The 24,911-nt window shown below is 38.2% G+C and overlaps 1 protein-coding gene across 3 annotated transcripts in view; it reads left to right on the forward strand.

Annotated features, from left to right (window-relative positions):
• Lyst (lysosomal trafficking regulator) overlaps positions 1–24,911 on the forward strand; it is a 196,083-nt gene that overhangs the window by 108,616 nt on the left and 62,556 nt on the right. For all 3 annotated transcript variants that reach the window (XM_052157710.1, XM_052157707.1, XM_052157708.1), the window contains 11 exons: positions 2,152–2,330; positions 3,804–4,010; positions 10,408–10,584; positions 11,536–11,612; positions 12,031–12,219; positions 15,377–15,522; positions 15,602–15,698; positions 17,490–17,551; positions 18,359–18,414; positions 19,087–19,239; positions 22,012–22,256. In XM_052157710.1, the coding sequence (XP_052013670.1) occupies positions 2,152–2,330; positions 3,804–4,010; positions 10,408–10,584; positions 11,536–11,612; positions 12,031–12,219; positions 15,377–15,522; positions 15,602–15,698; positions 17,490–17,551; positions 18,359–18,414; positions 19,087–19,239; positions 22,012–22,256 (1,588 nt within the window). The remainder of the gene's footprint in view (positions 1–2,151; positions 2,331–3,803; positions 4,011–10,407; positions 10,585–11,535; positions 11,613–12,030; positions 12,220–15,376; positions 15,523–15,601; positions 15,699–17,489; positions 17,552–18,358; positions 18,415–19,086; positions 19,240–22,011; positions 22,257–24,911) is intronic.

Here is a 24,911-nt window from a genome sequence, read left to right on the forward strand (position 1 = left end):
AATGGTATAGGAGTTAAGATCACTTGTTCTTGCAGAGGGCCCATGTGGTCTTTCAGTTGATGTTTATAAGTGTCCTATGGTCTTCGCAAATTTTATACTTGATCTTAGTCAAAAGGCCAAGAAGTGATGGTCTTAGCAAATTTTAACTATTTCATCTTCATTAGCAAATTTAACCTTTATGGTTTCATAATTTAAGTATTTTTAAATGTTATATTATTTTAAATAAGTTGTTTCCCTCTTCTGTCACATTTTATCTGCTTTAATTAATACATTTACCACATTTATACTATGATAACTGAGTTAGTAATACAGAAGATTTAAGATAGTTTTTCAAAGTTTTGTTTGTGTGAGCAGGGTCCTCAAACTCGGAGAGATATGCCTCTCAAGTGCTGGGAATATAGACACGTTCCACCCTACCTGTCCAGAGGATTTTTTAAAATCAGTTAAAATATAATTATATCATTTCCTCCTCTCTTTCCTATCTCTACTGCTTTCCATGTCTCCCCTTGCTGCTCCTTCTCTGATTTATACTCATCTTTTCCTTTAATTATGTGTGTAAGTAAATACATAAATGCAACTTGCTGAATCTGTTTAGTGTTGCTTGTGTATATATGTTTTCTGATTGGTTACTTGGTATCAGATAACCATTTAAAGGGCTCATGTCTGCCTCCTTCAACCGTTGTTAATTGCCTGCAACCCAATGGTGGGACTTGGCAATTTTTCCCATCTACTTTGACATGCCAGTTGGTGTCATTGTTCAGGTCTTGTTTAAGTAACCATATTGTTGAAATTTCTTGGGTGCAGCTTCCCTTTCATATCTAGAAGATAAATCTTACCAAAGACTTCATGGTCTTCTGATTCTTACAGTTTTTCTATCTAAGTTCCACAATGTTTTCTAAGCTGTAGGTATGCACTTGTGTTGTGGATGCGTCACCTGGGTTTGGGCACCAGATGTCCAGCTGTTCTGTGCATTTTGGTTAGTTGTGGAGATCTGAAGTGATCTCCATCTGCTGTAAAAAGAAGCTTTTTTGATGAGGGTGAGAGCTAAACTTTTCTGTCAGTTCAAGGATAAATTTAAAATACAGTCAGAAATTTTACTGGTTTAAGAAAATGGTATGAATTCATGAAATTTGTAGGCAAATGGTTAGAACTTGAAAATGTCATCCTAAGTGAGGTAACCCAATCACAAAAGAATATACATGGAATGCAATCACTGATAAGTGGATATTAGCTAGCCCAGAAGCTCTGAATACCCAAGACACAATTAGCATAACAAATGACTCCCATGAAGAAGTAAGGAGAGGGCCCTGATCCTGGAAAGGCCTGATCCAGCATTGTAGGGGTGTACCAGGACAGAGAAAAAGGAGGGAGGTGATTGGAGTATGGGTGTAGAGAAGGCTTATGGGACATATGGGGAGGGGGAACTGGGAAAGGGGAAAGCGTTTTGGAATGTAAGCAAAGAATTTAGAAAATAAAAAAAAAACAAGAAAATGGTAGTTACAGGTTCTCATTCTAAATCTATGGCATCACTGGGACTGGTGGTTGGCTAGATTTATAAATAATACCTGATTTACTTCGTATTGAGACGCTATTGGTTACTGCCAAGATATACCTTTAAGAATATCTTTCTGTGTTGGTCATTGCTGTTCATAGGCATCCCAACTTGATTGCTTTCCTTCCTTGGCAACTTGCATATCATCCTACGTGACGAAAGCTAGCCCTCAGGAAGGAGGGTTGCAGGTCAGATGCCGCTAGAATCTTTCAGACTCTGTGTCTACAGTGCATGGTATCTTCATCAATAGGGACTTGCCTTTAGAAGGCAACCAAGGGCAACAACAATAACCTATATTGCCTGGAGAGTCTCTCGGACTCCCCTAACCACCAACTTGAAAGGGTTTTTTTATGCGTAGTACTGAGGTTTTTATTAGATTAGTCTTTGGCTCTTGGGGATTATAAGTAGCTTAACTTCATAAAATATATACAATTATATGTAATTTTAGGTAAATGTAAAATAATTTCCCATGGCTATGTCAGATATCCTCAGTGTTACTTATCCCATCTCTTGAGTATTTTCACCAGCATCATTACTATACATAATAGATACCTATCAATGAGTTAACTAATTTTTATTAAATTCTTTTTAATTCAAAGAGTTGAATTCAGATATTATTGACATTTTGAGAACTCCAGAAAATACATCCCAAAGCAAGACCTCAGTTTCCCAGACTGAAATTTCTGAAGAAGACATGCATCATGAGCAACCTTCTGTATACAATCCATTTCAAAAAGAAATGTTCACATATCTGTTGGATGGTTTCAAAGTGTCTATTGTAAGTAAATTGATGACTTGGAAATGTCTGTTTACACAAAAGGATTAGAGATCTATATATGTGAACTCGGGGTTTCAGAAATATAAAGAAATTTATATTTCTTTGTGCTTTGCAGCTGAAACAATTTGAATTAGTTTTTCTGTTGGGCGAAGAGCATTGTTTTGTTTTGAAGTAAGGACTCACTATGTAGCCTAGGTTGACTTTGAATTCATATTTCTCATTTCTCAGTCTTATGCTAATTGACATTGCAGGTGTGTGCATAATAGAGAGATATATTTTGCTTGGCTAACCTGATATAAAATGAAGAACCTCATGCAGTATCAGGCAAAAGTGGGATTTTGAAGATTGCTGTGGTTGTAAATGATAGCCTATTTTTAAAGGACTTTATTTATAACTACATTTCTGAATTATTGAAAAGTTTAGATCTTGCTATAAGTATATCCATGCCTTCAGAGCGATATAGAATATATTGATAGTGTCTTACTTCACTTCCCTTCATCTCTCTTGAGTTTCTTTGGATCATTCATACTTGATTATAGGGAACAACATGATCAGTTCACTCAATCAGAATCTAATTCTAGAATACCGTGAGTCACCACTGTTGGTCTCTGAATTTAGTTTAGACTGGATTTTAGTGTCCATCTCTGATCATTAAATAAAGTGTAGTTTTACTTAGACTTCAATCACTCAGGCAGAGATCTTAAGAGTAGGAGTAATTAGAAAGCCATTCTAAAATTGTGTCTGATCTCTCATATATACTGATTCCAATATTAAATTCCAGTGATTTGGTCAAGATGAGGCCACTGGTAGAGATACAGTTAAAACAACAACTAGGGGAAAGTGATGATCAAATTCCATATAGAGATACATTTATAACCATAGTACTCACTATGGAAGTACTGATACATTTTTATTATGAATTCCTTGTCTTTTATATTGTATAATATTATATTGCTTGTAAAAGTAAGGTGGATTGACTTCCCTTTATTCTCTGATTGTTTTGATTTGATTTTCAGTTGATAATCTCTAAGCCCTTAGTGGTTTTTGAAAAATGACTCATGACATTTGCTTCTCCTTCTGTACTTGTGACAAAAATACATAAAGTTCTGAATATTGTCATACATCTGTTTCTTAAACTCTGATATGTATGGATATATGTATGAGTGTCTAACTTTGAATATTGAATCTGGAATGAATTCTATAGTTTTCCTTGAGTTTCTGTGCGGCTGGTATATATTGCTTAAGAAGTCTGATCCTGAGCTGTCCAGATTGCTCAGTGGGTAGAAACACCACACAAATGTTAGCTACCTGATTTCAGGCCCTGGATCTTATATAAAGATGGAAGTTGTCCTGTGACCTCCACACTTGTGTGTTCCACTCAGGCACCCTCTCTACACACAATGCAGCTGAGGCTACTACTACTGCTATTTAGTTTTTAAAAGTCTGACCTAATTCACTCCTATTTTGACTTAGGGATCAAGTAAAACTGGTGTTTCTAAGCAGCAATGGACTAAAATCCTGGGATCGTGTAAAGAAACCTTCCGAGTCCAGCTTGGAAGATTGTTAGCGCATATTTTGTCACCAACCCACACTGTAAAAGAAAGGAAGCAGATACTTGAGATAGTTCATGAACCAGCTCACCAGGATATACTTCGTGACTGTCTTAGCCCCTCCCCACAAGTAAGTATCTCAGAATATGATAAAGCCTTTCAAAACAAAAAGGGAAATTAAACTATGTTCATGCTGTCAGGAGTGTAGTTTTCTTACCAAACAAATTTAACCTGTGACCTTCCTTCATATGCTTTTTAGGCTTGATTTGACTTCTTCATGGTCATTTCCCAGCTATTTTCCAGGGCTTAGATGAAAAATTTTATATTTGAGTTCTTTAAAGGTCTTACATGGTTACTTGTTGCCATACTGTGAAGAATTTTCTTTTTTAATACATTTTTACAAATATGATTATATTGCTCTTTTCCTCCAGTCCCTTCCCTATTTCCCTCCTCCCACACCCTCAGCTTCACAGCCTCCTTTTCTTTAGTTGTTATTGTTACATATATGTGTATATGTATACATAAATAAATAGACAGCCTGCCGAGTCCATTTTTGTTATTGAGAGCCCTTCACTCTCTTTGTCCTTGGCCAGAGAGCATGTCCTCTGTAGGAAAGTTCTTCATGCCTTTTCAAAGCTGCATAGAAGCTTTGTTCTGTTGGCCTTCTAGAGTCGGAAAACTCAGAGTTGCTTTTCTCCATTCATCTTCTTGTGATGAATTCTCTTCCTTTAGATAGTTTCTTGTTGCTGCCCCTTGTAGCCTCTTTTAGTCCTCTGAGACTCACCCTGAACAGAGCCTTCTTTTTTGTCACCACTTAGCCCTTGACTAGCTCACCCTGTATTTCTTCTGACCCTCCCTTCAAATTTTTTTTTGGTTAGTAATTTTGTCAATTGGATATTTTATTTGTTTACCTTTCAAATGTTATCCCCTTTTCTGGTTTTTCCTCTGGAAGCCCCCTATCCTATTCTCCCCTTATCCTGCTTCTATGAAGGTGCTCCTCCACCCACCCACCCACCCACCCCTACCTCATTGCCCTAGCATTCCTCTATACTGGGGCATCAAGCCTCCATAAGACCAAGAGCCTCCCCTCCCATTTATGCCAGATAAGGCCCCTTCAGATCCTTTAGTCCTTTCCCTAACTCCTTCATTGGGGTCCTTGTGCTCAGTCCAATGGTTTGCTGCAAGCATTCGCATCTGTATTGGTCAGGATCTGACAGTGCCTCTCAGGAGACAGCTGTATCGAGCTCCTGTTAGCAAGCAATTCTTAGCATCTGCAGTAGTGTCTGGGTTTGGTGTCTGCATGTGAGATGGACCCCTAGGTAGAGCAGTCTCTGGATGATGGCCTTTCCTTCAGTCTCTGCTCTACTTTTTGTCTCTGTATTTCCTTTAGGCAGGAGCAATTCTGGGTTAAAGTTTTGGAGATGGGTGGGTGGCTCCATCCCTCAACCAGGGTGCCATGCCTAACCTCTGGATATGGTCTGGATAGGTTCTCTATCCTTTGTGAGGTATTTCAGCTAATGTCATCCCCCATGTGGTCCTGGGAGGCTCTTGCTTTCCTGGCATCTGGAACTTTCTGGTTGCTACCCTCAGTTCTTCATCTTCCATTGCTGCATACCTCTGTTCAATTTCCTGACCCTCTGAACATATCCTTTATCTCCTTCCAAACCTGATTCTGTCCCTCTTTTTCTCCCTCCCCCACCTTTCTTCCTCCCAAGTCCCTCCCACCCTCTAGTTCCCTTGATTTATATTGTTCTTCCTTCTAAGTAGGACTGAAGCATCCACTCTTTGGTCTTCCTTCCTTTTGAGCTTCATGTGGTCTGTGAGTTGTATTGTGGTTATTCTACTCTCTTTGCCTAATATCCATTTATCAGTGAGTACATACCAAGTGTGTTCTTTTGTGACTGAGTTACCTGACTCAGGATATTTTCTAGATCCATCCATTTGCCTGAGAATTTTGTGAGGTTACTGTTTTTAATAGCTAAGTAGAACACCATTGTGTAAATGTACCACGTTTTTCTGTATCCATTCCTCTGTTGAGGGACATCTGGGTTCTTTCCAGCTTCTAGATGTTATAAATAAGGCTGCTATGAACATAGTGGAACATGTGTCCTTATTACATGTTGGAGCATCTTCTGGGTATATGCCCAGGAGTGGTATAGCTAGGTCCTCAGGTAGTACTATGTTCAATTATCTGAGGAACCATCAAACTGATTTCCAGAGTGGTACTGTCTCTGTGCCCTCTGGTTAGTCTGGCTAAGGGTTTATAAATGGTGTTTATTTTCTCAAAGAACCAGTTCCTGGCTTTGTTGATTCTTTATATAGTTCTTTTTGTTTCTACTTGGTTGATTTCTGCCCTGAGTTTGATTATTTCCTGCTGTCTACTTCTCTTGGGTATATTTGCTTCTTTTTGTTCTAGTGCTTTCTGGTGTGCTTTCAAGTTGCTAGTGTATGGTTTCTCCTGTTTCGTTTTGGAGACACTCAGAGCTATGAATTTTCCTCTTAGCACTGCTTTCATTGTGTCCCATAAGTTTGGGTATATTGTGCATTCATTTTCATTCGATTCTAAAAAGTCTTTAATTTCTTTATTTCTTCCTTGACCAAATTATTGAGTAGGGTGTTGTTCAGCTTCCATGTGTATGTGGGCTTTCAGTTATTTTTGTTGTTATTGAAAACCAGCCTTAGTCCATGGTAATTTGATAGGATGCATGGGATTATTTCAATCTTTTTGTATCTTTTGAGGCCTGTTTTGTGACCAATTATATAGTCAATTTTGGAGAAGGTACCATGAGGTGCTGAGAAGAAGGTATATTATTTTGTTTTAGGATGAAATGTTCTATAGATATCTGTGAAGCCCAGTTGGTTCATAACTTCTATTAGTTTCACTGTGTCTCTGTTTAGTTTCTGGTTCCATGATCCGTCCATAGATGAGAGTGCGGGGTGGGTTGAAGTTTCCCACTATTATTGTGTGAGGTGCAATATGTGCTTTGAGCTTTAGTAAAGTTTCTTTTATGAATGTGAGTGCCTTTGCATTTGGAGCATAGATGTTCAGAACTGAGAGTTCTTCTTGGTAGATGTTTCCTTTGATGTGTATGAAGTGTCCTTCCTCATCTCTTTTGACAACTTTTGGTTGAAAGTTGATTTTATGCTATATTAGAATGGCTACTCCAGCTTGTTTCTGGGGACCATGTTCCTGGAAAATTGTTTTCCAGCCCTTTTCTCTGAGGTAATGCTTGTCTTTGTCACTGAGGTGTGTTTCTTGTATGCAGCAAAATGCTGCGTTCTGTTTATGTATCCAGACTGTTAGTCTATGTCTTTTTATTGGGGAATTGAGACCATTGATGTTAAGAGATATTAAGGAATAATGATTGTTTCTTTCTGTTATTTTTGTTGCTAGAGGTGGAATTATGTGTTTGTGGTTATCTTCTTTTAGGTTTGTTGAAAAAAGATTACTTTCTTGCTTTTCCTAGGGTATAGTTTCCCTCCTTGTATTGGAGTTTTCCACCTATTATCCTTTGTAGGGCTGGATTTGTGGAGAGATAGTGTGTAAATTTTGTTTTTTCATAGAATATCTTGACTTCTCCATCTATGGTAATTGAGAGTTTTGCTGGGTATAGTAGCCTGTGCTGGCATTTGTGTTCTCTTAGGGTCTCTATGACATCTACCCAGGATCTTCTAGCTTTCATCGTCTCTGGTGAGAAGTCTGGTATAATTCTCATAGGTCTGCCTTTTTGTGTTACTTGACCTTTTCCCATTACTGCTTTTAATATTCTTTCTTTGTTTAGTGCATTTGGTATTTTAATTATTATGTAATGGCAGGAATTCCTTTTCTGGTCCAATCTATTTTAAGTTCTCTTGGCTTCTTGTATGTTTATGAGCATCTCTTTCTTTAGGTTAGGGATGTTTTCTTCTATAATTTTGTTGAAGATATTTACTTGTCCTTTAAGTTGTAAATCTTCACTCTCTTCTATACCTATTATCCTTAGGTTTCATCTTCTCATTGGTGTCTTAAATTTCCTGGATGTTTTGGGTTAGGAGCTTTTTGCAGTTTGCATTTCCTTTGACTGGTGTGTCAATGTTTTCTATGGTATATTCTGCCCCTGAGATTCTCTCTTCTATCTCTTGTATTCTGTTGGTGATGCTTGTATCTATGACTCCTGATCTCTTTCCTAGGTTTTCTATTTCCAAAGTTGTCTCCTTTTGTTATTTCTTTATTTTTTCTATTTTCCATTTTTAGGTCCTGGATGGTTTTGTTTTATTCCTTCTCCTGTTTGGTTGTGTTTTCCTGTAATTCTTTAAGGGATTTTTGTATTTCCTCTTTAAGGGCTTATAGCTATTTACCTGTGTTCTCTTGTATTTCTTTAAGGGAGTTATTTATGTCTTTCCTAAAGTCCTTCGTCACCATCAGGAGATGTGATTTTCAACCAGAGCCTTGTTTTACTGGTGTGTTGGGGTATCCAGGCTGAAGATTCTGATGATGCCAAGTAGCCTTTGTTTTTGTTGCTTATGTTCTTGCCCTTGCCTCTTGCCATCTGGTTATCTCTGGTGTTAGCTGGCATTGCTGTCTCTGACAGTGGCTTATCCCTCCTTCAAGCCTGTGTGTCCTTACTCCTAGGATACCAGCTCTTTCCAGGAGGTATTTGGGTATGGAGCACTGTGGCACAGGATCAACCCCCGGGCACAGGAAACTGGAAGGATCCTGTCCCAGGGTGCTCCTCCATTCCTGTGTCTTGAGGGCTCAGGGCAGGCCCCTGGGAGCAGAAGTAGTGGTCTTACAGGCTTGTCCCTACTCCTGGGAAACCAGCTCTCTCCTGGCGATATTTGGGTATGGAGAGCTGTGGCACAGGGTCAGCTCCAGGGTATCTAGGTTCAGTTTCTTAAGTCAGTTTGTTTCATTTTGGTTTTTTGAGATGAAAACTAGATCTTAAATTTGTGGGCTAAAGTGATCTTTCTGTCTACCAACATGTCTATTTTTTGAGTGCTAAAAAAAAAAAAATCTTTTCACATGAATCCTACACCTTTTCTCGTCAATAAACTGCTGATCAAAGGATACTAAAATGAGATATTAGAAACAACTTAGTGTTTGAGAAGATCAGATGTTTCTTTGCATATTATCATTTTGTACCCCAACTATCCAGAAACCTGTAGCAATTCTTCCTCAGGCTGCAAATGCTGAGGTGTGGGCCGCTGCTCTTGGCTTTTTTTCCTATATAGTTTTTTTTAAAAAGATAATTTAGAATGTCACCGAATACTAAGCTGAAATAGTTTTAATGTTATAAAATGAACATTACTTTAAAGACACATAGAAAAATACTCCAGTCGTGTACCATTTTTATTTGCAAACTTTTCAGTGTTTTTACTCTCACAGCATCTGTTGCTTTCCTCTTTTGGTCAGGTAGCAGCTGTCTTCTGACTAACTTAAAATTCATTGAAATAAGCTTTGCTGCTTTCACTGTTGCGTATGTTCATCTGAGGCTTTTAGCCACATGATATGATTCAGCATGTTAGTTTAAATGTCATCTAAGACATAATCATTTCTAGAACCATTTGTTGACATTTAGTTCAATTCATGGTTTAAAATGCCATAAAGCTAAATTCAGTGATGTTTGTATCAATGAAGATTTCTAAAGTAAAGGACATGTGTTCAGTTTGTTGGTGTAATTATTGTCTAATATGTATGTACATGTTACAAACAGATGTGATAGACGAAACATGAAGGCCCACCCAACAAAACTAGGAACCAAAATTTGAATAAAGTTTGCGCTTCAAAACACAGCTGTCATCACCTTAAGAATGCTGATTTTGGCTTTAGTTCTGCTCATAGATTGGCCTACCCTGACACTCTCCTTGACACTCATGTGGAACTGAGAGGCTCAGTGTTGGCAAGCTAGAGACAATCTTTTGTTCCTAACATCTCACTGAGTGAAATTCAGAGGAAAGGGGATGGAAATGCATTTTTCCTTTAATGTTAAAAAACAGTTTTCTCTTCTAGATTGGTGGTTTTTTCTTTTCCTTTATCCCCACTTTATTTTCTATTTTTTCTTAACTTGTTCTCCCAGAATCTGGGTAACAAGATTGCTTCATTTCAGCCTTATATGAAAGGTTTCTAATACACACAGAGAATTAGAATAATATGGTAACTACCACATAACCCTCATATTAAATATAGATTTAATATTTTACAGTATCTTTCTAACATTGGTGTCATATCTTTTTTTAATGTACTTACAAGTAGCTTCTGGAAATCATGACATTTTCTATATTATTTTAAAAGTACTTTTTTATCATTTAATAAAGTTAGGAATAATTCTGTAATGTCAAATACCTAATACATTATTAAATTTCTTCATCTACTCTATCATGTCTTTTACAGTTGCATTACATCTGATCTGACCAACTAACTTTAGAAATATATTAAATTATCATTAAATAATTTAAAACAAAAGTACAAATACAATTAATTTTTTATTAAATAATTTAAATATAAGAAATAAAAATTATAACTAAAATCTTCTTACTTATTTTTAAAGCATGGAGCCAAGTTGGCTTTATATTTGTCAGAGTTGATACATAATCATCAGGACAAGTTAAATGAAGAAGAAACAGACAAAGCGGAGCTGCTTATGGGTGCTCTAAAGTTATGTGGCCACAAGTGCATCCCTCCCAGTGCTCCTTCCAAACCAGAGCTCAGTAAGATTATCAAAGAGGTGAGTCTATCAACCAGAGCTGTTTCTTAGGAAATCCTGTTGAGTACACTTAACACAGTGACTGAAAGATTGTTTTTATTGTTAGATATTGTTGATAATAGCTTGCAATTATTCATTTTTTGCTACATAGAGTTTTTGATCAGGAAAGGAGAAATAGACTTATTTTGTGGAGTTTTCTATTCTCTTTGGTTCTTTTCATCCATTATCTATAGCCTTCAATGAAGGAAGGATTATTTTTAAGATATATTTATTCTATGTATTGGGATGTTTTGCCTGCATATAAGTCTATGTATCACATGTGTGCAGTGACCTTGGAAATCTGAAGAAGAATTGGAGTTAAAAGTGGTTGTGAGTCATCGCGGGGGTACTGGGAAGTGAACCCCCATCCTTGGCAAGAGCAACAAGTGTGCCATCCCCATGAAGGAAAGGTTTTTGTAGTGACAATCAATGAAACCTTCCTGGACTTAAGGATGCTTTAATAAGCAAGTGAAATAAGCAGGTAGCTATGTAAATTCAGGAAGCTGGAGAACTTAGTTAATTATTTTGCTATGATTTTAATGGCTCAAACTGTATCAAAAAAAGAGGGAAATTATAATATTGTTTACATGGCTTATTTATTTCAATACTTTTATCTTTTTAAAATAACTTACTACCTTAGTTTCAAAATTACTTTGTTAGACTTAGTGCCAATATTATATGAGAAATAACAAGTTTAAAAGCTCAGAATATAGATCAGCTCATAGTGTGCGCACCTGAAGACCCTGGGTGTGGTGGTGTACACATGTAATCTCAGTACTAGGGAAGGTGAAGCAGGAGGATTGGGAGTTTATGGCCACCTTTGTTAACATAGGGAATTTAGTGCCATTCCGAGATACATGAAATCCTGTTTCAAAAAAAAAAAAAAAAGAAAAGAGAGAGTAAGTTTTAAGTATTATTGTTTCAATCTTTTAGGAGCAAAAGAAATATGAAAATGAAGAGAGTGTGAGTAAAGGTGTATGGGAGAAAACAGTGAACAACAACCAACAGAGGTGCGTCACCACATACCAGAGCCCTGTCCTTCCAAGTCATTCAGTTCTGGACATTTAGCTTCTTTTTTTCCTTTAGGTTTGATTTTGGAAACTTGTGGGGTTACTTTGTATGTATGCATATGTGTTTGTATCTTTGTGTGTGTTTGAATCTGTGTGCATATATGTGTGTTCGTGTATGTGCGCGCGTGTGTGTGCGTGTGTGTGTGTGTGTGTGTGTGTGTGTGTGTGTGTTTGTGTGTGTTCCTGTGTGTGCGCGCGTGCGAGTGTGTGTGTGTGTGTGTGTGTGTGTGTTATGCCTGAGATGGGACTCAAGTTCTCCAGCATGCTTGTCAAATGCTATACTACTGAGCCTCAGGTGTACTATAAAATATATTATGTAATGTTTAAGGAATACTTTGGAACAATCTTGTGTGTTTAGTCTCTTCCAGAGGCTCGACTTAAAATCCAAGGATATATCTAAAATAGCTGCAGATATCACCCAGGCTGTATCTCTCTCCCAAGGAATTGAAAGAAAAAAGGTGATTCAGCACATCAGAGGGATGTACAAAGTCGACCTGAGTGCCAGCAGACACTGGCAGGAACTCATCCAGCAGCTGACACATGACAGGTGTGTGCTGGGAACACATGTCTGAGCACAGCTTTTATATGTGAGGTTAAATAGTGCTTTCATTCTAGAATTCACATTTATAAAATTATTTAATGAAACTTTTTATCTAGCCTTTTTTATTTCAATCTTCAAGAATAACCACATGAGGATTTGTTTTATTTTGTTTTGTTTTGTTTTGTTTTGTTTTTTAATTCTTGAAAGAAAACATAGAGGTATTAGCTCTTTCAGATAATAAAACTCATTTCAATTTTAAAATTAGGACTTTTCAAAAGGATAGAGAAATTGTCAAAAGAGTATGTTTGAGAACTAGATCTTTTTTATCTTAGACTTTATTAACATGATTTATGAGGGAGCTAGAGAGATGGCTCAGTGTCAGGAGTGCCTCTGCTCTTACAGAGGATTGATTTCAGTTTCCACAGCACCTGAATGGCAGTTTACAACCTCTGTGTAGCTCCAGCTACAGGGGATCCAACACTGTCTTGTATCCTCAGGCACTAGGCACATGCACGGTCCACATCCATACACACAGGAAAAATGCTCATACATGTACAATAAATCTTTCTTAAAAGGTGAATTATAAGAGACAAAAAGAAAAGTAATGTATTACTCTTTATATTTAATTGAGACAACTAGTTACAGTCAGATGTGGTGGCACATGCCTTTGATCCCAGCACTTGGCAGAGGCAGGTGGCTCTCTGTAGGTAAAAGCCAGCTGATCTACATAGTGACTTCCAGGATAGCCAGAGATACATAATGAGGCCCTGTTTCAAAAGAAGGAGGAGAAGAAGAAGAAAGAGGAAGGAAGGAAGGAAGAAAGAAAAGAAAGGAAGGAAGGAAAGAAAGAAAAGAAAGGAAAGAAAGAAAGAAAGAAAGAAAGAAAGAAAGAAAGAAAGAAAGAAAGAAAGAAAGAAAGAAAGAAAAAGAAAATAGCTCGTCAGACTTACTTTGAGTTCTAAGATACACTAACAATTTTATACTAGTGGAAATTACAGACAAAAAGAATTACACTTAGAAAGTTTATAAGGTAGCACTTGCCTAGGATGTGCTAAGCCCTGAGTTCCATTCCCCAGTATATACCCCAAAGTTAAGTGGATGAAATTAGGGTATCAACTCTAAAGAGTTGACAACATTCTCAGCTTGAATACAACAGAATAAAAGAAAGAATTCAGTGGTTTTGAATTTGAATTTTAACCAGTGTTTATTATATTTAATGACAAAGGTATGGAAATTTATTTTCAGAAAGTATGTAAAAGAATTAATATTTTATTATTTTGAAAACTTACAGAGATACAAAAGTATAATTATACTAGCCTTGAAGTTCAAAAAAGCAAAAAACATTACTATCCTCTTGATGTACATTAGATTTAATAAGCACATTGAAAAATGTGAATTAGATTTGACAGAGGGCAATCTGACTTTTTCAATTTGTTTTTTTGTTCTTTCACATAGTTTCATGTAGCCTAGTTCGGTCTTGAACTTGCTTTCTAGCTGAGAAAGGCTTTGGATTCTTAATCTTCTTGCCTCCACACTCCAATTACTATGATTACAGACATGTGCCATCAAGCCCAATTGCAAGTTTGACTTTGAAAATCATTATTTACTATACTTTAATCTTTTTCTTTTTTTTATTCGACATATTTTTATTTACATTTCAAATGATTTCCCCTTTTCAGGTCCCCCACTCCCCGAAAGTTCCATAAGCCCCCTTCCCTCCCCCTGTTCTCCCATCTACCCTTTCCCACTTCCCTGTTCTGGTTTTGCCCTATACTGCTACACTGAGTCTTTCCAGAACCAGGGACCACTCCTCCGTTCTTGTACCTCTTTTGATGTGTGGATTATGTTTTGGGTATTCCAGTTTTCTAGGCTAATATCCACTTATTAGTGAGTGCATTCCATGATTGATCTTTTGAGACTGGGTTACCTCACTTAGTATGATGATCTCCAACTCCATCCATTTGTCTAAGAATTTTTCTTGTGTCAGTATCTACAGCAAAATACTAGCTGGACACATTAGCTGTTGTTATTCAGAGCTTTGGTGATAGTGGTGATGGTGCATGTCAGGAGCTCTACAAATATTTATTTATTTATATTTATTGCCCTGGAAATATTTTAGTGAGTTTTTTTCTAAGGAAAAGATCCAACCTGCAGGAGTCAGTAAATAAACACAGAAAGAGTAATATAGCACAGAAAGAGTAAGAATGCATTACGATGACCCGAAGTAATGTTCTGGGTAATAAAATTAAGGGTGATTTTCTTTATCTGGTGTCTCAAAAAATATATAATTTTACTGTTTTCTTTCATTTTCTATCTAAATTTTTAAGATGTGACATATATAGAAAAGGAATATAATTTTGTTCAGTAGACAAAATGGGAACTATAAAAATAGATTTGGAAATGTTTTTCATTAGCTAATAACCATGTTAAATATACTTTATTGTGTTATGTTGCTAAAGTTTTGTGATAGTAGGAACATATCTTTACAAATTTTTAGTAAATTTAACATGAAAGGGGAAATCTCATGAGGTCTGAATGCTAGACAAAGAAGTTCAGACAACTAAAGAATACTGAATGTGGGAGAAAGAGCTTATCAATACCAAGTGGTCATCCCTGAAAATATTCCTACAACCACCATTATACAGACTGAGCAAATTGCATTTATATATTTAGGATGGAGGGAGGTTTGCAGGGAGGAAGGGAGGGAGGGAGGGAAAGAGAGTGTGTACGTACATGTGTGTGTGTGTGTGCGCGCGCGTGTGTTTGTGCACACACGCGTGCACGTGCGAGCTTGTGTTTAATAATAATTAAAAAGAGATGATGAATTTAAAGGAGCAGAGGAGGGCATTGGGAAGGGTTATAAAGAGGAAGGAGAAGGGGAGAAGTGATATAATTATAACCACACATTTTTCTTTACATTATGAAAAAGAAAATAAAATCTAGTAAATACAGGAAACTGGATGCAGCACTTGCTCCAGAAGGGAACTTGGGAACTGGACTCCGGAAGACACTTACTTTCTTTGTCAGTCTTTATCCTATGTATGTTTCCTCTGATGTATAAACTGTTGTTTTGTAATTAAATAAGTATTAATTTGCTCAGTCTCTATGATTTTAAGTTTGCAAGTTCTTTGGTGACCACTAAGATGTTTATTTCACCTTGCAGAGCAGTCTGGTATGACCCAATCTACTATCCAACTTCATGGCAGTTGGATCCAACAGAAGGGCCAAACCGAGAGAGGAGACGTTTGCAGAGATGCTATTTAACTATTCCAAATAAGTATCTTCTTAGGGACAGACAAAAGTCAGAAGGTAACAGTAGCTTTGGCCTTGGCCTGTGGGCATGACAGATAATGGGTTGTTAGATAAACACTGTACTTTTTCTCTACAGGTGTGGTCAGGCCACCACTCTCTTACCTATTTGAAGATAAAACTCATTCTTCTTTCTCCTCTACTGTCAAAGACAAAGCTGCAAGTGAATCTATCAGGTAGATCTGAGTCCATGCTTCCTTTACCCTTAGATGAATACAAATTTAGCTCATTGTAGACTTCATGTTGATAATACTGTGGCGTTAGGGAAGTCTTTAAAAAGGCTTGAGACAGGACGAAGTTGAATGACAAAGTCCAAATGCATTTGTGACATTGGGGTTTAATGGGTATCAGTCATCAGCTCTGCCCCTTCCCAGCATGTATATTTTATAGTTGACTTTTTTTTATCAAAAAGAAAGAGGATTTTTGTTTATTATCCAGCATGGTGGGACCGCCCTGCACATGGAGACAGAATGACATGTACTCCAGACTGTGTGGACCTTTTATACAGTTCTTGGGCAGCTGCCATTAGGCATAGTGTGATTGGCAGAACAGTGTTACCTTTAAACCAATTGGTTGTTATAGGGATGAGGTAGGTGGACAATGGACTCTGGGCCTTTCCTAGTTGTAGGGACTACCCTGTGTTCTGAGGAATGTAATTTAGCCTCTCCCTTCAGGGGGCAGGGGGAACACTTACCCTTCTGGGAGGAGCCTGTGTTCTATGACCTTTTCAAAGTTTCTGAGTTAACCCTTTCATCCCCCCCCCCCACTTTTTTTTTTTTTTTTGCATGTTTCAATCCTGAAGCAATTGCTGGTATTCTGATAGCTCATACTCCTGATCTTCTATATCTAGTTCTTTGTATCTCTGCTTTAATATCATTAGCTGTAGTGCACCTAAGTGTGTCTTAACAATAGCAACTAAGCAGTTCAAAATGTAGGGCCAAAAGTCAACTATAGCTGGAGAACAATTGGGGGTCCTAAAAGGGTTAACAAGTCCAAATGGTCCATATAAGAGCAACACTCCTCAGCTAAGGCAGCACATAGCCCTCCTATATATAGTTGACTTTTTAGTCTCTGTAGAGTAGACAGAGTTCCTGCTGGTGCTATCCACAGGAGTGGAATGTGGTGACATAAATACAGTTCCCACCCTGACTACCTGCCTGGTCCTGGGTTTGTTTATATTTCTGCTTCAGTTTCCTCAATTTGTATGTAGGGGAAATTATCATATACAGGCTTTAATAGTATTAGAGAATTTAAATGTTTCAGTATGTATTAGTTGTTAACATTGTTGTCATATTATCATGGTTGTAATTATTGTATACATTTTTAATTTTAACTCTATATATTTATATTTTTTGTATTAGTGCTCTGCATGTACACCTGCATGCCAGAAGAGGGCATCAAATCCTATTGTAGATGGTTGTGAGCCACCCTGTGGTTCCTGGGAATTGAACACAGGACCTTTGGAAGAGCAGCCAGTGCTCTTAACCACTGAGCCATTTCTCCATCCCGCTATTGTATCCATTTTATAGTTAGCAACCTTACACCCTAAAAAGACAAGTGACTTGAGAACAGAAAATTTTGATCCCAGTGTCCCTGTTTAAGAAAAACAAAACAAAACAAAAATGAAGGCAAGAACAAATGCTAGGTTTCGTTCACATATTGAAGTATGAATGACCTAACCCAGTGTCTAGTTGCATTACGAAGCCATTCTTAGGTAGCCAATTCCATCTATCTGCATGCAAACTGCAGGAATCCTTAGCTTGCCCTAACCATTTCCATCGTTTCTTTCCCCTTCTGATGAATGTCACATAAGTAGCACAGGAGCATCGTCTGGGTTGTGACATGCTGGCTTGTGCTACTGAGACTCTCGTCAGCTTGGCATTAACATTCCCCTAGATTAAAACATCTTCATGTCTCCAACAAAAGCAAAAAACTCAGTTATAGCAATTTTAAACATGTTTTGACAGAATGAATCGAAGATGCATCAGTGTTGCACCATCGCGAGAGACAGCTGGGGAATTGTTGTTAGGTAAGTTGATTTCAAAAGAATTTCATTTATATTCACCCTTCCTTATTCTTAAACAGTTTTAAGCAAAATTATTTAAATATCACTGAGGTGGCTTCGCTTTGACATTATAGAAACAGCCTTCACTTACCCATAGGACCCAAGTGGATGCTTGAATGCATAGATAGTACCATTTTTCCCACATGTACATAACGTGATAAAGTTAAATTATAAATTACCCACAGAATGAGGTTAGCAAAAGTAACTAATGAAATAACACTACTATCATAAAAGCTTTATGAATATGAGGCCTCTCAAAATATTTTATTGTTCTGTCACCTTTTTACTTAAAGTACAATTTTATGTCTTCTCTTGGCAACTGTAGTTTGCCAGCATCACTACTCTTGCTTTTAGAAGCTATTAGTAAAGTAAAATAAAGGTAACTTGGTTATGAGGTGCTCAACATTGTAGCAGTCTGCCTGAAGACCAGCTGTGTCTGACTGGGAGACTTGGGTACACTGCCCGAGGAGATGATCCATATAGTAAGAATGAGCAGTAGCTGGCCAGTATTGATACATGTTTTGTAAAAATCCTAATTTTATTTTAACAATAATTTTGGAAATTCAGCTCTTGAGACCCCATTTTTAGTAATAAAACTACGATTAAGCAACCCAGATCTTATGGGTACTATTTTAAAGTATTTATTGAGTGTGCAGAATCATTTCTAGCTGCTGGCATTCAAACTCAAGCCAGAAGACTTCAGAGGTTCCTTTCATCACATTTAATAATGCACACATACTTCAAACCTCTCTGTCCACTTATTTCCTGCAGGTAAATGTGGAATGTATTTTGTGGAAGACAATGCCTCTGATACAGTTGAAAGTTCGGTGAGTGGTGATTTAAGTTTATATTTATTTAAACCTAGAAAAATTCTAAAATTGCATAATATCATGACAATATAGTGACAGAGCTCACCTGTTATCACTCTTTGTGTAGACTAGTATGAATTCCAAATGCTTTTTAAAAGGTTCTTTTTAAGGGAAGACTGTCATTGCCTCTTACGTTTGGCCTGGGTCTCAGCAATTACAATTATGATTCAAATTCGAATACACTCCTGTTATTTCATGTCATTTTCTTGTCACTGTCCTTCCTCAGTGACAACAATTGAATGCTCCCTGCCACTCCCAATTCACAACCAGGTACATTTGCTATCAAAAGGAAAGGTAACTTTTGTATAATTGAATAACTCGGCTGGCTAATAACAGATTCTTCTGGATATGCTAGTATTTGTTGTAAAAATGAAGATAAGACTGAATTCTCATATTAGTAGGATGAAGCTTTCAGTGTTCTACAAACCTAAACAGATCTAGAAAGTCTTTTTTATTCCTAGATCCTCTCTAACATATGCAGTGTTATATATAGCAGGAGAGTTTCCAGATAATCTTATTTTTTGGCATGGAAGAAAGATTCTGTGTTTTATTTTGACATGGTTTGGGATTGAAAGCCAAAATAATATTTTTAGGTAATGAAAACACTGTTGTCTGTTTCCTCTGTCTTAGAGCCTTCAAGGGGAGTTAGAACCAGCATCGTTTTCCTGGACATATGAGGAAATTAAAGAAGTTCATAGGCGCTGGTGGCAACTGAGAGATAATGCTGTAGAAATCTTTTTAACAAATGGCAGAACACTCCTATTGGCGTTTGACAATACTAAGGTAAATCCACCATTGTTAGATATGTAATTTTTGAAATGATATTGTGACCAATGATGCTACTAGTTAAATAAAATTTAATTGGTACTCTAAGATTATATAAAATATATCTTATACCTTAATCTTAATTAATGAAGCCCTTAATCTTATAAAAATTCTCTCTGACCTCTAAATGTTAAATCTGATGTCCCCAAATTGACTGAAAGGCATAGTTAGCACTTGCTCAGGATACAGTCTGTCCTCTTCAAGGCCATCGCCTCTCCATGGCTCTTTTGGGGTGGGGGAGCCCTGGGAGAAGATGCACATGCTGGCTACACCTGCTTGTCCCTGTAGTCCCTTCTCCTCCCTTTGCTCCCTTGGGTTCTCTCCAGAAATATTCCACTCCTGCTTTCTTTTCTTCATCCTGCACAGGTTGCCAGAGCCTCTGTTGCTGCGTCCGTGCTCCTCACCTTGCCTGTCTCCTTCCCACTCTTGACACTCTCTAGCTGGCCTCCTGGGTTTCCATTTCTCCATCGCCAGCTTTCCCACTCAGCATGTTTTCGGGTCCTTCTTGAGTAGCTCAGGCTCATTTTTCAGAATCTTCTCACTCATCTCCTGGCTTTCAGAGCAGTCTGTATCCTAAGCTCTGTGTCAGTTCACAGGCCTCTCCCCTGCACACCACATCCATTTATTTAACTCTGACTTGCTATCTCTACCCTGAAAATATTCTTCCCTTTTTTCAGAAATGAAACCTTCTCTGTTGTTCAAGCCCAAAATCTTGAGTATCCTCGTAAACTGCCTTCCGTCTTACCCTGCATGTCTGCTCCATCTACACATACTCGACCTGACTGAGCTGCCATCATTTCTCACCAAAAGTGTTTATAGCGGCCTCCTAGTTGGCCATCTGTATCCATACCCCACTCCTTCACGCTGTGTCGTTACTCTAGTAAAAACTCTTGTTGCTTGTCATGTTACTCACTGGAAGTCAGAGCTCTTACAAGAGCCTGATAAAGCCCCAGGTAGGCAAGAACCTTATTACTTCCTGATTTTAACTGATTTTCTCTCCAGGACTCATATTCTATCCAGGGAAGTTTTCTTCCTGAATATATCAGACACACTGATGCTGCAGGGCCTTTGTACTTAACTGCTGGGAAGAATGCTTTTCTCCATAGAATTCCAAATGACTCACTCTGAGTCCCCTTGACCAAGTGTTTCTTCAACAGAGTGCCTTACTGTACTAAACAGCATCCCTTCCCTCTTGACCCTGACTATATAAAATATGAGTGTCTTAGTCACCTTTCTATTGCTGTCAAAGAGACCATGTGACTAAGGCAACTCTTATGAAAGAAAGCATTTAATTGGGGCTTGCTTAGTTTCTGAGGTTTAATCCATTATCATCATGGCAGGAAACATGGCACCATGCAGGGCACTTAAAGTAATAGCTGAGAAGTACATCCTGATCCCTGATCCATGGGGAGGGAGGGAGGGAGGGAGGGAGAGAGAGAGAGAGAGAGAGAGAGAGAGAGAGAGAATTGGACCTAGTATGGGCTTTTGAAACCTCAAAGCTTACCCCCAGTGACATTCCTCCAACAAGACCACACCTCCTAATAATCCTTGTAATCCTTTCAAACAGCTCCACTCCGTGGTGACAAAATACCTAAACATGAGCCACCCGCACTCAAACTACCACAAGCATCCCCCTCTGTAAACCCGCACTCCTGTCGCCTTTGCTACTTGATCAAGTGCTTGCTCCGTGAGGCTCTTTAGTGCCTAGTACTCTGCTCTCCCCGCAGACGGTCTAGACCTGCCTTTGTTCTGTGTTCCATTGCCTGCACCTGGAGCACTGTGGGCACATGGTGTGATTTATGTGCTGGATGAATGAAAGCTCTTTTCTTTCTTCCAGAGTCAGGAGCACTCTCACACATTGCTATCCATCTATTTTAGTGTTTACAGCCTTTGAATTTAGGTGACATTTTGGGTTTTTTGGCACGGTGTTTCTGTCTGTTCCCACATTTGTCTTTCTTGTCATTTTTGTTCTGTCTTGCCGTTCACTGTCACATCAGTGGCTCTTCTTCCTACACTTGCAATAGGGACTTCTAGATGGATCTTTCAAACCCACTTAGTTTGTTTTGGAAGACCCTTTTTTTCTGTGACAGAACTTTTATCAATCTCTAAAACTTTTATCAATCTCTAAAAAAGATCTATGGAGCTAGGATATATATGGTAGAATATATGTGGTAGAACGTTTGCCTAGAGCGAAAAGGCCCTGGGTTTAATCCCAAGAAGAACAGGGTTGGTGAAATTGATCCTCTATGTTTTTAGTCAGTAGTGGGTTTGTATCCTACTTATATAAGATGTGGTATTTAATCTTTATGAGGTAAACACTATCACCTCCATATTATGGATAAAATAACAGCATATAGGGTTTAGTAGGAACACAGCAGAGAGATCTTTTCTGGTACAATCAGACTGTCAGTGCATCATTTATATATTTATTTTTTTGGTATCTATGCCTAAGTGATTTCTGTGCGTAACTGTCTTTTCCTTGGAAATTATGAACAGACAATGCAGAAGTTTCTGCCACATAACTTTATAAGCAGATTTATCTAGCACTAAGCCTAATGACTAATAGCCTGTCTCTAGAAAGAAACTGCAATCAGATTTTGGTTCTCTATCATTTAATGCAGATTTCTTGGAGTATTTTAGATTAATAACATGTCTACAATGTTCTGCTTCTCTAGGAAAGTATCAATAAACCTAAAAATATCTGGTCTTTTTTAAATCCTTTCCTCTTAGGTTCGCGATGATGTGTACCAGAACATTCTCACAAATAATCTCACAAATCTTCTGGAATACGGCAACATCACTGCTCTGACAAACCTGTGGTATACTGGACAAATTACCAATTTTGAATATTTGACTCATTTAAATAAGCATGCAGGCCGATCCTTCAATGATCTCATGCAGTACCCGGTGTTCCCCTTCATCCTCTCTGACTATGTTAGTGAGACTCTTGACCTCAATGATCCATCTATCTATAGGCAAGTAAAAATATCATCTTGGGTTCATACGTATACTGAACTTATACCATTAAAGTTTTTACTTTGAAAATCTTCAACAATTTAATGATTAATGAAACCTTTATAATTCATTTCCCCCAAATCAGCAATTGTGAATTATGAATACTTTACCAAACTTGTATCATATTCTCTTTTTTTTTATTTGAGACATCTAGTTATGTCACCTCTGAGATCTACAGTATACATCTCTTTTTTGCTGCTATGCAAATCTAAGAAAATTAGCAATCCCAATAATACCTAATATACTCGCTGTCTCCTGCTTATCTCAACAATGTTTTTTATAATTGACCATTTTGACTCAGGTCTGGCATTGGATTTGATTGCTGATATGTGAAAAATAGATCTAGAAAGGCCTTAACATTTTTGTATATTTGGTTATTTGTTTTTGCAGCATGATAACATTTGTTCATGTCATCCCTGTTTGCTAGAGAGCAAGGCTCAGCTCAGAAAGCTTACTTGTATTCAGTTCGCCCTTTGTTTTGTGAGAACTCCACCATAGATGGCCATGTGAGCTTTATGTCACTAACCTATCAGGAGAGAGCTGTGATGCCTCCCTCTGAGAATGCTCATGATAACTCACAGTAGCAGATTCACACCAACTGCATATCTAATTGTTTTAGCCATGACTTTATTGCTTGAATCAATTATTTCAAAAGAAGTTGTATAAAGATGTTTTCCTATCTCTCTAAGTTAGGACTTGATCTTGCTGTGATGAAATACCATGACCAAGAAGTTGGGGGGGGGGGAAGGATTTATTTGGCCCCTATATTGCTGTTCATCATCAAAGGAAGTCAGGACAAGAACTCCCAGGAGCATCAGGTCCCCGGTGGAGGAGTTAGAGAAAGGACAAAAGGAGCTGAAGAGGGTGGCAGCCCCATAGGACGAACAACAGTATCAACCAACCAGACCCCTCAGAGCTCTCAGGACTAAACCATCAACCAAAGGAGGGACCCATGGCTCCAGCCAGATATGTAGCAGAGGATGTCCTTGTTGGGCATCAATGGGAGGAGAGGCCCTTGGTCCTGTGAAGGCTCAATGCCGCATTGTAGGGGAACCTAGGACAGGGAAGTGGGAGTAGGTAGGTGGGTGGGGGAATACCCTCATAGAAGCAGGAGAGGGGGGATGGGATAAGGGGTTTTCAGAGGGGAAACCAGGAAAGGGGATAACACTTGAAATATAAATAAATATCTAATAAAAAAATTAAAAAAGAAAAAACTCAGACAGGGCAGGAATCTGGATGCAAGAGAAAAGGCAGTAGAGGGGTGATATTTACTAGCTTGCTCAAGATGACTTGCTCAGCCTGTTTTCTTATAGAACCCATACTACTAGCCCAGGGATGGCAGCCACAATATGCCGGTACCTCCCTATCAATCACTAATTAAGAAAATGCCTTCTTCTTTCTTTTTAAGAGCTTATATTGCTCTTTTTTTTTATTCGATATAATTTTTTATTTACATTTCAAATGATTTCCCCTTTTCTAGCCCCCCACTCCCCGAAAGTCCCATAAGCCCCTTTCTCATCCCCTGTCCTCCCACCCACCCCTTCCTACTTCCCCGTTCTGGTTTTGCCGAATACTGTTTCACTGAGTCTTTCCAGAACAAGGGGCCACTCCTCCTTTCTTCTTGTACCTCATTTGATGTGTGGGTTATGTTTTGGGTATTCCAGTTTTCTAGGTTAATATCCACTTATTAGTGAGTGCATACCATGATTCACCTTTTGAGTCTGGGTTACCTCACTTAGTATGATGTTCTCTAGCTCCATCCATTTGCCTAAGAATTTCATGAATTCATTGTTTCTAATGGCTGAATAGTACTCCATTGTGTAGATATACCACATTTTTTGCATCCACTCTTCTGTTGAGGGATACCTGGGTTCTTTCCAGCATCTGGCAATTATAAATAGGGCTGCTATGAACATAGTAGAGCATGTATCCTTATTACATGGTGGGGAATCCTCTGGGTATATGCCCAGGAGTGGTATAGCAGGATCTTCTGGAAGTGAGGTGCCCAGTTTTCGGAGGAATCGCCAGACTGATTTCCAGAGTGGTTGTACCAATTTGCAACCCCACCAGCAGCGGAGGAGTGTTCCTCTTTCTCCACACCCTCTCCAACACCTGCTGTCTCCTGACTTTTTTTTTTTAATTTTTTTTTATTAGGTATATTTTTTATTTACATTTCAAATGATTTCCCCTTTCCTAGCTCCCCCCCACTCCCAAAAAGTCCCGTAAGCCCCCTTCTCTCCCCCTGTCCTCCCACCCACCCCTTCCCACTTCCCCATTCTGGTTTTGCTGAATACTGCTTCATTGAGTCTTTCCAGAACAAGGGGCCACTCTTCCTTTCTTCTTGTACCTCATTTGATGTATAGATTATATTTTGGGTAATCCAGGTTTCTAGGTTAATATCCACTTATTAGTGAGTGCATGCCATGAATCATCTTTTGAGTCTGGGTTACCTCACTTAGTATGATGTTCTCTAGGTCCATCCATTTGCCTAAGAAGTCTCCTGACTTTTTAATCTTAGCCATTCTGACTGGTGTAAGGTGAAATCTCAGGGTTGTTTTGATTTGCATTTCCCTAATGACTAATGAAGTTGAGCACTTTTTAAGATGCTTCTTCGC

This window comes from Apodemus sylvaticus, chromosome 14 (assembly GCF_947179515.1).
Source record: "Apodemus sylvaticus chromosome 14, mApoSyl1.1, whole genome shotgun sequence".
NCBI lineage: Eukaryota > Metazoa > Chordata > Mammalia > Rodentia > Muridae > Apodemus > Apodemus sylvaticus.